General features: G+C 40.7%; 2 protein-coding genes across 4 annotated transcripts; one reads left to right on the top strand and one right to left on the bottom strand.

Annotated features, from left to right (window-relative positions):
• The first annotated feature begins 1,214 nt into the window (after positions 1 to 1,214).
• On the top strand, positions 1,215 to 9,026 carry tmlhe (trimethyllysine hydroxylase, epsilon). 3 transcript variants are annotated; one of them, XM_062406120.1, is made up of 8 exons: positions 1,215 to 1,445; positions 1,589 to 1,731; positions 1,838 to 2,014; positions 6,553 to 6,832; positions 6,965 to 7,084; positions 7,232 to 7,468; positions 8,153 to 8,291; positions 8,456 to 9,026. In XM_062406120.1, exons 2-8 carry the CDS (start codon positions 1,602 to 1,604, stop codon positions 8,585 to 8,587), a joined length of 1,215 nt encoding a protein of 404 aa, XP_062262104.1. In that variant the 5' UTR covers positions 1,215 to 1,445; positions 1,589 to 1,601; the 3' UTR covers positions 8,588 to 9,026. The 3 variants fall into 3 exon arrangements, with proteins under 3 accessions (XP_062262104.1, XP_062262103.1, XP_062262102.1); XM_062406119.1 differs by having other exon boundaries at positions 1,215 to 1,453; XM_062406118.1 differs by having other exon boundaries at positions 1,215 to 1,472.
• A 1,393-nt stretch (positions 9,027 to 10,419) lies between these two features.
• On the bottom strand, positions 10,420 to 16,306 carry LOC133969561 (V-set and immunoglobulin domain-containing protein 1-like). The gene is made up of 7 exons (XM_062406129.1): positions 16,174 to 16,306; positions 15,919 to 16,073; positions 14,271 to 14,478; positions 11,785 to 11,940; positions 11,577 to 11,693; positions 11,338 to 11,482; positions 10,420 to 11,255 (listed from the first exon to the last, which is right to left on the bottom strand). The coding sequence occupies exons 1-7, from the start codon at positions 16,217 to 16,219 to the stop codon at positions 11,159 to 11,161; spliced, it is 924 nt and encodes a 307-aa protein (XP_062262113.1). The 5' UTR covers positions 16,220 to 16,306; the 3' UTR covers positions 10,420 to 11,158.
• Between the last annotated feature and the right edge of the window lie 672 nt (positions 16,307 to 16,978).

Here is a 16,978-nt window from a genome sequence, read left to right as displayed (position 1 = left end):
GTCAATCAAAGTTACTCATTACACAGACTAAGTAGAGGACAATGGTGAAGTTGGAAAGATGACTCATAAGCAAAATGGTAAAACACAAAGAAAGGTAGCAAACAGTTTTTGGTATAATTTTAAGGATTATCTGAGCTGGAGAGACAACAGGTTTCTGTGCCAAAGGCTGTTCCCAGGGACCGTCTACAAATTGCAAAACAAAAAATAAATGCTACGATATATACTCTCATATAGTGTGATGTCCCCAAAATCCGCTAACGTCAACAAAAAAAAAAAGCATAAAAAGAGAGTTGGGGTTGTTACTGGGTAACTGTTATTCTGAAAACATATATATTTCCCTACGGAAATGTTTGGCTTTTGACACTGGAGAGTTCAGTGAGCTGAAGCAACACAAACTGCGTCTGCTGAATAGAAGGCACTGTTCAATCCTAGTAACACTATTCTTCCTGAGGGATTTAAACACAAGTAGTAAGCTCTGACTACAGGTGTTCAAACTCCCAAGATGCATTTAGGACACATTTGAGATCCAATTAATCAGATAGGAGGTGGCCACATTCATTTAGCTTTGTGAACCCTAATGCATGCTGGGCCATATTGAAGGAGTTCTCTGGTGTTCTCTGACCCACTACTCCACACAGACACACAGACACACACACACACACACACACACACACACACACACACACACACACACACACACACACATACACACACACACATTGTGTTTTTGTGAAAATAAATGTATTTGTATTTGTATGCAGATCTCTTAGGACAGATGTTACCAGCCAGTGTGAACAGGGCTGTGGAGACACGCTCCATTATCTGGTGTGAACTGATGAACTGAGCTGTCCATCTGTGATTGGATCGCCTGAGAATTACAATGGTAAAACTTTGCTACATACAACTAAAGAGAATAGCTCCAGGAGCTTTTGTTATTAGGCAATCACAACAACATTACAAAAAGTGTCAACCTCAAATCAAGATGTGGCTATTCATTTACAAAGGAAATCTACGAATATGAAAAATATAACTGATATAAGTCTGATAATATGATTATTACAGTGTAACTGTGTAAATGATATTATTAACTGTTACTCGTGTATCCTAAATTCCCCTTGGGATCAATAAAAATATCTATCTATCTATCTGCCTGTCCATTTTGGGTGTTGCTCTTTGTGGACGGTCCCTGCGCACCGTTGGTCACAGTTGGATAAACATGAATACATCTCATTCTCTACAGCTCGGAGGAAGGGATGATATCCTCAAGAACTTCTTTACTGTGATCGAAAGGAGTTGTACCAACACCAAAGAAGAGAGGAACATTATCTCCATCTCTATTGTCAATAGGAGGAGGGGATCCACACGCGCATCCAACTGCTCCACCAGTGCCACAGACGGTCCCAGCTGTCCAACATTAAACCGCCTCACAGGAGGAACTGTGCGGAGTTCAGTGGTCAATCTCATTTCATAATGTAACAAGCTGAGAGGCTGCGGTGAAGCCTGGAGAGCAATATAACTTTTTCTTGGAAGGATCGTTTCTGGAGTATATTCTCTGATCCTCTGTGCTCTATTCTCTGTGTGTGCACAGTTCTGCACTCGAGATGTTTGTACGGCTGCAGACTCAGCTGCTGTCTGCTCTCAGAAGCACACGGGCGCCATTGAGGCTCAAGCTGCAGACCCGCGCCTGTGCATCGACCCCCTCAGCTCTCCACTTGAACAGCGACCACCTCGGTGAGTGTAGTGTCTTTGATTTAAGGCTTGCTAGATATAAACGTGCACGTGAGGCCAACTTTGCACAAACAAATTAGTGTTAACTACTTTTGTACGGGTCTGCCAGTGGTCAGCTATGAGGGCACCCAGATGCGACTGAACTTCGTGTGGCTGCGGGACCACTGCCGTTCCGCCTCGTCCTACAACTCCAAAACCAACCAGAGGAACCTGGACACCGGCAGCATAGAGCTCAACATCCGCCCCGACACTACAGCAGTGGAGGGGGGTCACCTCGTCCTGACGTGTAAGTCTGAGGGGAGCTGGGAAGCACCAAGGGCTGCAAAGCATCCAAAATGAATCCAGTGTATGAGACACAGTTATCACTACAAAATGTCTCGGTGAGTAAGCAAAATACTTTGGCCCAAGAAACCCCTGGGTCACTGCATGTCTCTGGGTGGATTTTGATCCCTTGCAGTTGTTGATGAAGTATCCCATTATAATTTAAGGTGGATCCTGCATCATTGCATTATCCTTTTAACTGACTCTACATTCCAGACTATTGTGTGCTTGCATGGTGCATGCTTTCAAATAAATTCGGTTTCATCAAATATCCCCAAACTAAGAAAGCAGAAACCAGGGGGCCACTTGGTGAGGTTGTTTTTTTGGTTCACAACTCAAAACGTTATACACTGTATTCTTCTGGGTGTTTGGCTAACACCATTTTAATATTTGAACTAATCTGACACTTCATTTGCAACACTATCAATAAGTGTCTATGAAAAACTACGTGACATTGACGTCATATTGCATCTGACAGGAGTGAGCAGGGACAGCTCATACACTACACTCCTGAAGATACTTTGACCTACACTGTAAAAAGTGTACCTGGGGTTAAATAATATTCACTGAATATATAATAGTAACTCTTACATGACGAAACAGAGTGCGTAGTATTGACTGACATTTAGCTTTTTCTCATTGTGATCTGTTGACCAAACTTCAGGTAACTGCTGTACTAAATCGGCATGATATTGAGTTAGTTCTAAATAAATTAAGACACTTAAGTGACATCTTATAATAGTGACTACATTTAAAACTGAAATTCAAAGTATTGAATGTAGAGATACATAAGAATATCACTGTAATGTGTTGAACTGAGCAACAATATGCTAAATATAAGTTAGAATAAGGACATTAGTGAATCCAAATCCATTTCACCCAGATTATGTGTGACTCTAAATTAACTTCTTGCAGATAATTGTTAAAGCTAAATGAAATTCGGCCATTTGGTCAATATAAATTAAGTTCACCCAAGATATGAGTAAATCTAAATTAATAGGACCCTAAATAACTATTGCTCAGATAATAGTTAAATGTAAGTATGCTTTCCTTGTGAAATTCATTGTGATTTACCTAATCTTACAAACATTTTAGTTTAGATTTAGTTAATTTAGTTATATTTACGATACTTTTTCATTAAATTTGTAGCATTTGAAATCAATTATATCACGTCATTTTGTTGCCATAATTTTTTTTTGAGTAATTGTGAAGCGGAATTTTCCTCCAGGTCCTGATCACATTTTAAGGTGCATAGATTCACTTTGTTGTCAGGTGATTCTAACCATAAAACAATTATTCAAACTTTCACAGAAAATTATGTAATGTGTGATTATCAACCTGTCTTCAACTAGACCAGGGGTGGGCAAACTGTTTGACTCGCGGGCCACAATGGGTTTTAAAATTTGACAGAGGGGCCGGGCCAGGACCAGATGGATGGAGTATTTTGGTGAACTAATATAAATTACATGGAAAAATCCTTACATGAAAGGATTTGGCCTTTAACAAGTAGCAAAGCATTTATTTGCAAGGCAATTTAACAAATACTCAGCCAACCTCTGAGCTGTAGCCGCTCGTTCTATCGTTGACTGCTTGCTAGCGTAGTTAGCATGCTTCGAAGCAAAGTGACGGCTGATGTTGTAATCCTTGAAAACTGCAACAGTCTCTCGGCATATCAGGTATACAGCTTTCAATTGGATTTCAGTGACAAAGTATTTTGTTGTCCACTCTGTATTAAACACTCGGCACTCATTGTCCACTTTTCGTTTCCTTGATCCGCTCATTTTACAGAATGGCTCACAGGGCAAAGCGAAAAAGTGAAGGGAGATCATGTGCCCTTTCCAGCCCTATACACCACACTCCCAGTCAAATTTAATTTAGCGGACGCTTTTATCCAAAGCGTCTTATATTAAGTGCAGTCAACACAGAGGATACAAACTCAGAACCACAGGAAGCAAGAAAGTACAATTTCTTAAAAAATAAAGCAAAACTAATTTTTTTTTTTTTTTAATTTTTTTTAAAAAATATTTTATTTGTTTATTTTTTTTTATATTTTGTTTTAATATTTGGAAAAGTTCGGCGGGCCAGAATTAAAGAGCCCATTGTCCATATACGGCCCGCGGGCCGTACTTTGCTCATGCATGCTTCACAGCCAAGGTTAATAATTAACAGATCTTTAGTGACCAATGTATCAGAAAGTAGATAAATAGTTTTTATAGTTGGGTGCACCTGTGATTTCCAGGAATAGTTGTATGAACTCCAGTGAGGACAATTGCCTCCTCTGTTTTGGCCTGTGTTGTGTCCTATGCAACATTTTCACATGGTAAGGAGCTACCTGAAGAAGTAAGAAACCAGAATGTGAGGCTTAACAAAGACGGGAGGGGGGGGGGGGGGGCAAGAACATTGGTAGACTTAAGTCCTTGCACACATGGCCATACCATAAACAAACAAGAATCAGCTGGAGGCAAGAGGCTGAGCAGGTCTGTCTCTGCACATACAGCCCTTCATACAGGTATGTCAATAATGAAGGGGTTTAGAGATTATAACCCGGCTTTAGGAGGGAGATTAAGGAGAATGTTAGTTGAGACAATGTGCAGGAAAGTATGCAAAAAACACTCTGTGACCGGTTTGTCAGGGCAAAGTAGTGTGATCAAGCCAAAAGCTCCTTGGAGGAAAAAATAAGCTGCTGTGAGAACTGTTCCGTTGTGTTTTCTTTGCCTATTTGGAGTAGAAGATCAGGCTGAAATGTAGTTGCTGCAGTTATAGGTGGTGTATGAAGAACACTGCCAATAATAGAGACCGCCAAAAATGTTACCAGCATCTAGTCACTATTTGCAAAGTCTAACATTGAAGAAACAGTCCGATATGTGCATCTGATTTGGCACAAGGCCCGTGTGCAGGAATTGGGGATATTACAAGAAATCAACCTCCGGAGATGACGTCCCAATTAAAATCGTTTGACCTTGCCAAAGAACTCAATAGGAGGCAATAGATGTCGGCAGCATATGGCTTCATCATTTTACAGATGTTGACCTGGGGTGTACTCAATTTTGCTATATACTGTACATGCTGCTCATTTAATGTATTCTATTCTTAATTAGACTTTCTATTGGAAACAAAGAAAACTGTTTTATTTCTTGTGGCATTGTGTCCATTAACATCGCTTAATGAATATTATGTAGGGACACAGCCAAACCCCACCCAAGTAGGGTCTGAAAAGGCAGATTAATGGTTCTCTTGGGTCTGAGCTACTGTTGTAGTCCAGGCGACAGAAGCTGCAGGATTCTCCTTTCAAATGATAACATGTGCTACACATGATGCACCACAGAACCCCCCCCCCCTCCTCTCCTTAATCACCCAGATGGTGCAGACCTCCAAAGCCCCTGAGCTGTTGCCCCAAGAGGCCCCAGCAGACAGAGTTGAACTAGCTTAAGTACAAAATAGCTGGAGCCATCTCTTATTCTGTCTCCACCAGGAGCCTGCTGCTGCACATGGAGGCAAAGCAGCCATGAGGGATTTAGCTGCCGCCTTTCAAAGTAAGAGCCGTAAATGGTCCCTCAACAGCCAGGTGTGGAAAATGAAACAGGTGCCGCAGTGTTCCTTTAAGTGGCTTCTCACTAAGCGCTCACTCTCACACTTGCCCTGCCCTGTGACCCCTCAGTTTTAAAACTGTGTGACCCCTCCACCGAGCTGGGTCAGCCCCGACATGAGCAGAAAGATATAGTGCTGTGACAGCATTCAGAGTAAGACAGCTTTGGAAAGTCCAGTCTTTTGGTCCTTGGGCACAAGTTTGGCTCATATATTCATCATCTGGCTCCATGAAATATTCTCTGAAAAGTCAACAAACATGTAAAGTAAAGCATCTAGAATCTGCACAAACATTGAATGTGCTCTTCCTTGACCAATTCTACATCCTTCCACCGGGTTTTGTGGTAATCCATCCGCTAAATTGTGTTATCCTGCCACAAAACAAACATTGAACTGTGTGTCCCTGGTGATCTGGTTTGGTAGTGCTGTGGGTTAGGGTTGCAATCTTGCTCTGTAAACTTTTCACTAATCAGTATTTTGGGTGTGGTTTGATAATATTGAACAAAATATATCCAAGTTAAGGGCGGCCCGGTTATGCTGTGGTTAAGCACAGTTGCCTCAGAGGAAGGCTGTTATTGAATCAGCTGGAGTCTGTCTGGGTGGAGTTCTCACTATGTTTACCTTGCTTTTCGCTGTGCTCCAGCTTCCTCCCACAGTCCAAAGACATGTCAATTGGGATAAGCTTGAATGGGGATTCTAAATTGCTCTTTGGTGTGAATGTGGGCGTGAATGGTTGTCTCTGGCGACCTGATGTACCTCAGTCAGCTGGGATTGGCTCCAGCCCCCCTTGCAAATAGTACTGTATGTTGACTAGCACATTGTGATTTTGCTTTAATCTTCCATTAAAAAAAACTAATGAAGACCAGTCAAAAGCACAGTTTTTTACTGCAACTCATATTTTCAATTTCCGTTTCCCAGGGCGTGATGGTCATGTGTCCAAGTACAGCCTGAGCTGGTTAGCTCAGAACAGCTATGAGAGGAAGAAGCAGAGCACTGTCCAGCCTCGCATCCTTTGGAACTCAGACATTTACAAAAACAAAAATGTACCATCAGCCAAGTGGGAGAAGTTTATGAGCTGTGATGACGAACTGAAGCAGTTTCTTCAGAACTATCTTCTGTACGGGATCGCGTTTGTTGATGATGTCCCAGCCACAGTGGAGGCCACGGAGGCGGTTTCCAAGAGGGTCAGTCTTATCAGGTATGCAATGCCTCTTTTGGCCTCTGTTACAGTGAAGCTCTTTCACCTGCAAAAGACATACAGCATTAGCCAAACGCAGCATTTACAGCGTTGTGCACTTATTCCATAAACTCTTGTGTTTTCACACACAAGAGAGACCACATATGGAGGAATGTGGAGCTTTACTTCCGACCATTCCAGAGGAGACAGCGCCTACAGCCAGCTGGCCCTGGACCGCCACACTGACACCTCCTACTTTCAGGAGCCATGCGGGTAAGTGCACAAATGATGGACTGATGTGGGGTTTCAAAACAGCCTCAAGTAAAAGGTTATTTTTGTGTGATGCACTGACATTTGACCCAAACCAAGTTAATCTTTCACTGTTTTTTTAAGAATCCTTGTTTATTTTTCTTTTTGCAGAATACAGGTTTTCCACTGCCTAAAGCACGAGGGCACTGGGGGAAGGACACTACTTGTAGATGGGTTCTACGCTGCGGAGAAATTGCGGCAGCGGTCGCCTGAAAACTTTGAGCTGCTCTCCCGTGTGCCTATCGGACACGAGTACATTGAAAAAACTGACACCCACCGAAACCACATGAGCGGCATCGGCCCTGTGCTAAACGTCTATCCTTGGAACGATGAACTTTACCTGATCCGGTATGGCTGTGCTTAAATGTGATGTCATACTCACTTTTGAGAAGTAGCTAATTATCAGACATAGTATAACAAGTTTCATGTTTGTCTTTAAATCCTGCCAAATTAGCAAGTAAAGCACTTGTCCATCATTTTATCCACATTTTTAACTTACCATGACATTGCATTTCCTTTCAAAATTGTGTCTTCTTGGCTGTTTGCATTCAGGCGGTATTGTCTAACCTAGAAGCACCCATCTGGTTTCTTTCTTTTTTATTTATTTTGCTTAACAATATTCAGGTTTGGTACATTTAGACAACAAAACAACTTTGGTTCAGTAAAAAGATGGTTAGGGTAAATCAGATCTTTTAAAAATGTTAGAACTACCAGTTGTGAACTATTTGTGCTGGAATCACATTTGACTTATGGATGCTATCCAGGAGAGGCTATAAAATCTGGGAGCACACAGCTTCTGCCTTGAAAGTTATGTGATTTCATTAACTGTGGCCATTCAACAAGAATGAGATCAGCACACAAGATTTAAATAATGTAACTTTTGATCTTTACAAGACTCCTCATTCAATTATTGCATTGCTTTCCTGAAATACAGACAATTTGGTTTGAAAACTTTGTAATGACTTTCTTTCTCGTTTAGTTTTTATAAACGCAATATTCAGTAATTAAGAATTTAAACGTCTCTTTTGACAGATACAACAACTATGACCGATCGGTGATTAACACAGTCCCCCATGAGGTTGTCCAGAGATGGTACGCGGCACATCGAGAATTGACAACAGAACTGAGGCGGCCAGAGAACGAGCTGTGGGTCAAACTGACTCCAGGGAAAGTAAGAAAGTCACATATATTAAATTCCATCCTTAAAAAAAAGAAAACTGTCAGTCTAGATCATTAAATATGGAGTTTTAGGACTTTGGAATGTAAAAAGAGAGATATAAGTTCAAACGCAATTCAGTCTAATCTCATAATTGCACCCTCTCTCGTCTTGAATAGGTGGTTTTCATAGACAACTGGCGAGTCATGCATGGGAGGGAGTCGTTCACCGGCTTGAGGCAGCTGTGTGGGTGTTATCTGACCAGAGATGACGTCCTCAGTGCAGCACGTGGCTTTGACCTGCAGGCCTGATCCTGGACATGATCGTGGCTTCACTTCTGTGCCTTGTTGTTTAGCTTTTTTAATATACGATTACTCAGGTCTGCACTTCAGAACAATCACAACAGTCTAAGTCTGTCCCATTGGGCAAAGGGATATTAAATGTAAGGTCATGTACAATCTGTGCAGGAATAAGAATTGACCCTGAGAAGAGCCCATTCAGTTTCAATTCAGATTCCATTGTGTATCCAAAAGGAAATGAATCGGACCTACATTTATGAGAGTGAAATTTAGTGCAGGTGCACATAAAAAGCCAGATCTATTTAAATGGTTCATAAGGGGATTGTTGGGCTTTGATGGAGGTTTGCACACCTGATTTATCTCATATGTTTTTCAGTCACCTTATCATCATATAATTTCCACAACACTGGTGTGTTATGATATTATCAATAAAGAGCATGTGTGTCAGATACTTGTTCACCTGTAGCAATACAGTCAATGGTCACTTTATTAGAAACACATAGATCTAACTGAAACTGTGTAACTGTTCTTCAGCTGTTGAAGCTTCCTCATCTCTCACTTCTCACACACAACATATACATCACATCGTAGAAGAGTTCCCTCTGTGTCTCAAAGTACTTCAACTGGACTTGGTTGAGTTTCTTGAAGATGTTTCACCTCTCATCCAAGAAGGCTTTTTCAGTTCTAAGTGAGTGTTGGTAGTCTCAGGCATTTAACTTGTCGGGTCGTTAGGAGTCGTTACCTGAGAGGCCGGACCCGCCCTGATGTTGGTTTCATTGGGAGTCGTTAGCGGGTCATGGAGATAAACTTCAGATAATTATCAGCTCCAGTGTCACGTGTTAAAATATATCAGCTGTTTCTTCAACATCACCTACAAAATTTGGATTTAGTTTTTCCTACTGCTAATAGTACTTCTACGACTTCATCCAAATTCAAGGCAGCAGCTTCTGCAGGCCACAAATATCCCACCACTGTTTCTACATTGAATGCATTATGTAGTCACAGATAATGTAACTGCACAATTGGCAGGTAGCTGTATAGTTAAATCAATGCTAAACTTTCAGGCTAATGTGAAGATAACTAAGAGGAATAATGGCCCTCATAATCTTGCACTGTAAATCTCTGTAAATTTGGATATCATACCATGTTCACTTTAGTCTGTCAGCATGCAAACATTTGCTATCAGCACAAAAGGAGCATTTCAGTGGACAGACATTGGCAATGAAAGTTAAACCTAGATTATTGTTTTATGAGAGAAAGCTCAACCTGAAAGTCCAAGGTTGCAAGGAGCATTAAGGACCACGTGTTTTATGGCAGTGCAATGTGCACATAACAATACCTGTGATAAGTGAGTCGTGGCTCTCAGTCTAAATGCAAATCTTTAACTACATAACTGCATGCGGATAATCACACTTCGTTTAGGTGTTGTTAAATGTGCAGTCTAAAAATCGCTTAATTCAGAAAGGTCACATCTATTTGCAAATCCACACAAGACACAAAAAATCAGTGGATTTGGTTGTGCCACAGAAAAGGCTGTTTAGTATTTCCTTTTACAAATAGGGGTATAAACAAGGTTGGAATGACCCTGCATAAAAACCTGCAGCTGTTAATAAACAGTCGCTTATTCCAAAGCCAGTGATTTTCTTTTAAGCCTTTTATAATTGACCAAAGTGAAAATATTAAAAAAGAATCTGAACAGTGCATCAATTCTTGACATGTTATTAGTGTCAAGAATGAGTTCTTAGGGACACCACGCAGTCTGTGTGATTTACAGTGTGAAGCTCCACTGCAACTCTGCTGCCCCCTATAGATGACACATCGAAGCAGTTACAGGACACAGTGACTCATAAAACACAACATTTTATTTTCATCAAATTCTGTAAATCTTAATGCATAAAAACCTTCACTTACAGTTGCCCGATAACTTGTGTCACTTAACAACAATTAATAAAAGACTAGGATCCCATTCATCCTTCTCTTCAGGGATTAGTTTGTGATATCTATCAACTGTAAAATATTGCATTGTGATTCTAAATTTTGATATTTTATCATTTGAAAACCTTTATTTGATTATTTTTGTTTCAAGGTTCAAAACCAAAGATGTGTGTAAGACATGTAGAAGAAAGACAAAGACATACAGTGAGTCTGTTGCAGACTGCTGCAGTTATTTGAGCGACAGCACCAATCAACCTGCAATTTGCACAATGCAGACTCCAACTCTGACCTCATCATATCAGCATTGTAAAACAGAAATGTATTTATGTATTGATTCGTGAAATAAATTCAAAGATTGGTTACCATAGAGTATAGCCTAAAGCATATTTAAAAACAGATACAACGATTGTCACACTTTAAAAACAAAAAAAAACGATGACAAGAAAACATGGTATAAAGATGCTGAGAGTAAACACAAATGGTAAGAGTGACACAGCAGTAAAAGACTGTATGGTAAATACACAGCATGCAATATCATTTATGGTATTTATTGAATCTGAGAATGACGTATGTTCAGGCCTGAACTTCCTGGACACCCTGCTGTTCAGATAAGTGACGTCGCTCCAGTTGTTCTCAGCAGGTCTCGTTCTAGGCCTCTGGCTCATCTCCCCCAGCCTGGAGGTTTCCGGCTGTGGTTGCCGTGGGAACGCTGTCAGTGGCTTCCTGGGTCGTGCGAGAGCTCCCCCTAGTGGACACAGAGAGAGTTGACGTGACCCTTTTCAATTAATCACAGGGTGAAATTCAACACGATGAAGCTCAAGCCTTACTTCATCTCGTTGGCCTCTGGCGCCTTCACTGCTTTGTATCTATGCCTCTTCACCGTGTGAGCGATGAACCACACGACCAGGATGATGAGCAGGCACCCGAGTAACGCACCAATCACTGCACCAGCAATCACTCCATCTCCCACTTCTGCTCAGGAATTACACAAGGTTTTACATCCAAGATGCATTCTTGTATTCTACAAATATTTTAAAAATCAAACAAACCAAAAATGGGATCATACCGGCAGTCAGCTCTATGGTGCAGACTGAAAAACCGGCAAAATTTGTCGCGTTGCACTGGTACTCCCCAAATTGAAACTGGGAAATGTTTGTGATTTTCAATATTCCAGCTGGGCTTGCTGAGGGAACAAGAGCACATACGTTTCTTTACTAATATACGAATGTGATGCCATTTATTATTTATCACAAATACACAAAGACTGTACTCACTTTGTCCCAGAACAGGCATCCTGGTCTTAGCCTGGTCCAGTTTGGTCCAGGTGTATGTTGGTGTCGGGCTTCCAAGCTCACTGTGGCAGGTTAGAGTTACCAGGTGACCCGACTCAACGTCACCGTGGACGGCGCAGTAAGGAGGAGAGGGCCTCTCTGACAGACCGTGAGAAAGATGCCAGGATTAATTAGGTGACTTAACAGTTAGTTTTCTAAATGTTTATGCTTTTATGGTGTTGGTCATTTGCTTTCTCCAGACATAATGAATATGCTCATAATTTCTTTTCACATGCTATACGCCACCTATATACTGGATCGTAATATGATGTATCACACTTGTGAAGAACTGAGGATGATCACAATTTCCCTGAATTTACTGATGGATAGAAAAGAAAACCGAGAATAGAAAGAAGAGGCGATGACGTCAGCAGAGAGACGAGGAGTGGGTGTCATCCTCAGAGGACACTGACAGGGATCATGTGAAATTACATCTGGGAGTGGATCATTAGTTGACAGATTACACCAGGGTTGTTATAGATTGATTCATTATTACATGGACCCTCTAGGGTCTTGGTATAAGTCTGAATAGAGCTCAGTTATAGTGTGTACTTGTGTAGTTTTTGTAATATCCTCCTCTGAGATTTAGCATTTACGCCAATGCAATAAAGAGGATTGAAATTTCATCTTTGGTGCTCACCACACCACGAAACGACAAAGCACACTACGGATTGTTAAAATGGAATTTGTTTTGCTTGTTGTTAAAACAAGTAGGGCATCTTGTGTGTTTCCATTTGACGTCGGGAGGAAGGAAGTGTGTTGGGCGTGGTCTCACTCGCTTTTCCTACTGATATATATATTCAATGGTGTCGGCCATACTGATTATTAGGCCTCAGTTTACTGATAAAACTTCTTTTAATTGACATAAATTCATGTGATATCAGTAACAGTATTAACATACACAGCAGGGGGTAACGCTTGTTTGTAAATTATGATGGACTGCTCACTCTCGTTAAAAAAATACTACCATAATTCTCCATAATAAGCCGAGATGAAAATCATCTTTGACTGAGGGACAATCAGCACGAGGACGAGAACAATCCATATTCATACAGCACCTTAAGCATGCGTCACAGTCAGGGTGGAGAAACCAACCTGCCAACACTTTCACAAAGGCAGACGTCAGGAAATACAAGACGTGTGGTTCGCACACAGTGGATCTATGTTCTGTATGCAGTACAAGGATGCAGTCACAGTCCCACTCTAATTTCCAACGCTGACAATAAGGAGACTGCCACAGTAACCATGGAAACTATAGTGAGGATACTGAGGCCTGAGAGGTTGTCGTGGTAACTCTGTGAATAGGAGGATTCAAACCGAATGCAATTCCCGCACCACGCTTTTCAGGGCCAGTGCTTTAATGAATTTGTTAATGCTCCTTCTCCTGATAATAGATATGGTAATCTCAGATGTGGGAAGGGAACTAAAACAGTTATGATGTGAAAATATTCTCACTTCAGTTAAATTTGGCCTGATGTAATTCACACTGGGATTTCAGGTTTAAAAGGTTTTAAAGACCAGAGGCATAATTCATTTATAACTTTACTTTTCCATGAGGATTATAGAGAAACACAAAAAGATAAATGAGTAAGCTCAATACTATGGGTTAAAAAAAGTCAAACATATAACTTGAAACCAAAAATAAAACTGGATGGGACATTATTTTTGTTCTTATATATAATTAACTGCACTTTCTCCCTCCTCATGCAGTCTCACCCACTCTCAGCTCAGGTCCAGGTGTGAACGCAAAAAATGACTTCTTCTTCTTCTGCTATCTTTAACTGAAATATTCAACTGACAGGGAAGTACACAAAGAAGGAACCATTTTCCAAATATGTGCAATAATGTGTGGCTTTGCTTAAAGCTATAGAGCTAACAGTAAACAAGGATTGACTTAAGCTATGTGCATCTAACAGAATCAGGAATGGTGCACGTGATGGACATATTTGCCCGTCTCTTTAAATTGTGGCCCCTGTATGGCCCCTGTTTTAGAAAAATCCTAGACCTTGCACTGCCAAAATTGTGCAGATTCTGGGCAACAGACGACGGTGGAAGTCAGTAGCTTCCTAGAAATCTGAGCTTAAAACGTAATTTGATAGAGTCTAGTATTATGTTTTACCCAGCAAGTTGTGTTATTGTAATGTAATGCCTGCGTTTTAACGTTTATCTCCTTTTATTTATTCTTGTGTGGCTATTTGAATTTGTTTTTATGTATTCTTTTATTTGTGAAGCAGTTTGTGAAGTGCAACATAAATAAAGTGTTTGTTTTGCTAGTAGTAGTAGTAGTAGCAGTATTGGCACTATGTGTACTGCTCATGATTTATTGGCTGATACTTTCTTCTCCTCTCAGATCTTCCTTGGGTGTTTTTCCATCGACGCTGCGAGTTTAACTAACATCACAAAAGGTCATCAGAGGTCATGAAACTTACCATGCACGTTCACAGCGATATTGACCTGAGACTTTCCGTTCACATCAGGGAAGTTGTGAACCTCACAGGTGTAATATCCACTGTCTGATGGCTGCATATTGTGTATTGTTATCGAGGCGTTTTTGTTCGGGCCTGGCGAGGAGGGAGGTTGGATTCTGCCCTCATACGGTTTGGAAATGACGTCCTTTCCTGACTGATAGTAATAGATCTGAGGGAAAACATGGACAAAACAGGACAACTGACTCAATACAGACGCTTGTTTCCCTTGTGTGATGCTCTAATCAACTTAATCTGTGTTTCAAGCTGATTAAAGTGATGCAGATCTTAGACAAACATACAAATTCAGCGATCTGGGATATTCTTGTTTTTAACTTATTCTTTTAGTTATACATAATTGAGGGAATGGCAGATAAATACAATTAGTTTGAACCAAACAGAAGTTTGTCCCTTATCAATGAAGCAAGTTTTAAAAAGTAGTAAAATGCATATGCTCAGCTATTTAGAGTACATACTTAGTAATAAAAATCAAACGGTACAAAGCTTAATTCCATCCAGCAGGTGGGACAGTTTTGTTTGAAATGTAAGTGCACTGGGATTCAGAACGTTAGTCAATAGTAGTAATGTTACAATAATTCAAAACCAGCCCTTATCTGATTTCTGCTATAGTTTTGTTTTCTTAACGAGGTGTGCCTCCCGACTGTTAGAGAAGAAAGGTTTCTGAAGATAATTCAATCTTTTAAAGTAAATATGAGTAGCTAAATGGTGAATATCTTGCAAAATAACAATATATTATCTTAAGTTGTAAAGCACTGCTCTAACCATAGTTACAAAGTTCTTTAGAAAAAAAGACAGACAGGAAAGAATAAAAAATAGAATAAAAACATTAAATGTGTGTCAGAAATTTAAAATGATCTTCCATTAGAAAGATAAAAACTAGAATGAAGTAAAATCAGGGAATGCTGTAAGATAATGAGTTTTTGAGATGAACGTCCACCCAGTGTACATTCACCTGGAGTGTTGCATTGCAATAACTACAATAGCACTCAGTGCACACCTCACCCTACAATTGAGCTGCACCAATTGCACACACTCATAGATATCAGATCTCTACATGCGCCTGATTATTAAACGCATAATTATCTTGGAAATCAGTGAAAATTACACAGAAGTTCTATCTCCAAAAGTTAAAAAAAGACTCGGATCTGCTGCTTTGTTCCGATGTGCGCCAAAAGTTCATGGATCTTCCCTCTGCTCCTTGCACCACATGTCGAGAAAATCAGCTCAGTAGTTTTTGTGTAATCATATTAACAGGCAGAGACAAAGCAATGGAAATATAAACTCCTTCACGGATCTTTAACAACAACACAACACATTTTAGTAGAAAGCAGTGATTTTGTCCTGAACTTGTGTTTTTTCTATCACTTAAAGAAAAAATACAGTCGAGCTTCTCAACTCAACTAGATGAACAGTGGCAGGTTATGAGTCAATATAAAATATCCTAATTACTCACCTTTTATAATTGAAGAATCTGAACAAACACGACAGTGAGGCATCCTAAACCCTTGTTTTATGGACATTTTACAATTGAGCACATTAAACCTTCCTAATTTGATGCTACGCCCTGATCTGAGCAGCGATGTGTATCTACCTGCTGTGGGGCAGCTGATGACATAAAGTCCCACTGGATGGTGAGGCCGGAGGTGTCCGCAATAGTCTCAAACTCACACTGGAGGAGGACACTACCACCCACTGTAACGTTGATGGATTTGAACGGCGTACTGACTGTGATCAGCTCAACCCGTCCTGCAAAACAACAAGCTTGTTAGGTTCCAGGCAAATCCCAAACCAAACACAATTTATTAAAATAACCTCGATCAGGAGGAAGAATCAGAGAGGTTTTTACCTATGATGCTTGCAAGAACCAACAAGCCCAACATGGAGGACATCATCTTTCAAAAAAATTCGGAGAAAAAAGTTTCTTCTGAACGGACCTTTCCACGGTCTTCACCGCTGTATTTCAAGGCACCACCGAAAGTGAGAATGAAAAAAACGTTACAGTATCACAGGCAAGGTTACAGCATGCGTAATGGACTGATACTGCGCGCTTTGATAACACAGTGTTTGCATATGCATGTTTGCCAGACTGGGTGTGTGTTGTTTTTTGAAAAAGGTCGATTTGGCCGTTAATAATTTTGAATTTTGGGCGGTGGCTGATGAAACAAACTCACCTGTTTAGTTAGGGCAATAAATAAACTTTGTTTTTTAAATCACAGCAATTGGTCGCTACAGTCAAGAGAGGCCTTGCGTGTGTGATACTGTTGACTTAATGTGGCAGGTTAGGACCACAGTGTGGTGTGACACTGATAGTTCATTCATTTTTCAGCACTTTGGCAGCATGTTCACTCCTCCTCCCATTGTCTTGTAAGTCCTCCTGGGTCAGGGCTTCTGGCGAAGAAATTAATGCAAATTTAATCTCCACCTGGCTGCTATCGCTCGCCACAAGGAAGTGTAAGCCAAAGCTCTGCAACACGCTGCTTATCACCGGGGAGTTCACTCCCTGGTGCAGCGTGCTTAATAAAGGCCGTTTCCCCTTTGTCTTTTCTTTTCCCCTTCGCACGGCGCAGAGCACAATGCTGAGGGAGCTGAGGGAGTGAATCGCACATGATTAATTGTCTGTAATTACCAGAAGCTGACATAAGTGATTAACA

This window comes from Platichthys flesus, chromosome 15 (assembly GCF_949316205.1).
Source record: "Platichthys flesus chromosome 15, fPlaFle2.1, whole genome shotgun sequence".
Lineage (NCBI taxonomy): Eukaryota > Metazoa > Chordata > Actinopteri > Pleuronectiformes > Pleuronectidae > Platichthys > Platichthys flesus.
The sequence above is the reverse complement of the archived record's forward strand: the minus strand, read 5'-3'. Positions and strand labels throughout refer to the sequence as shown.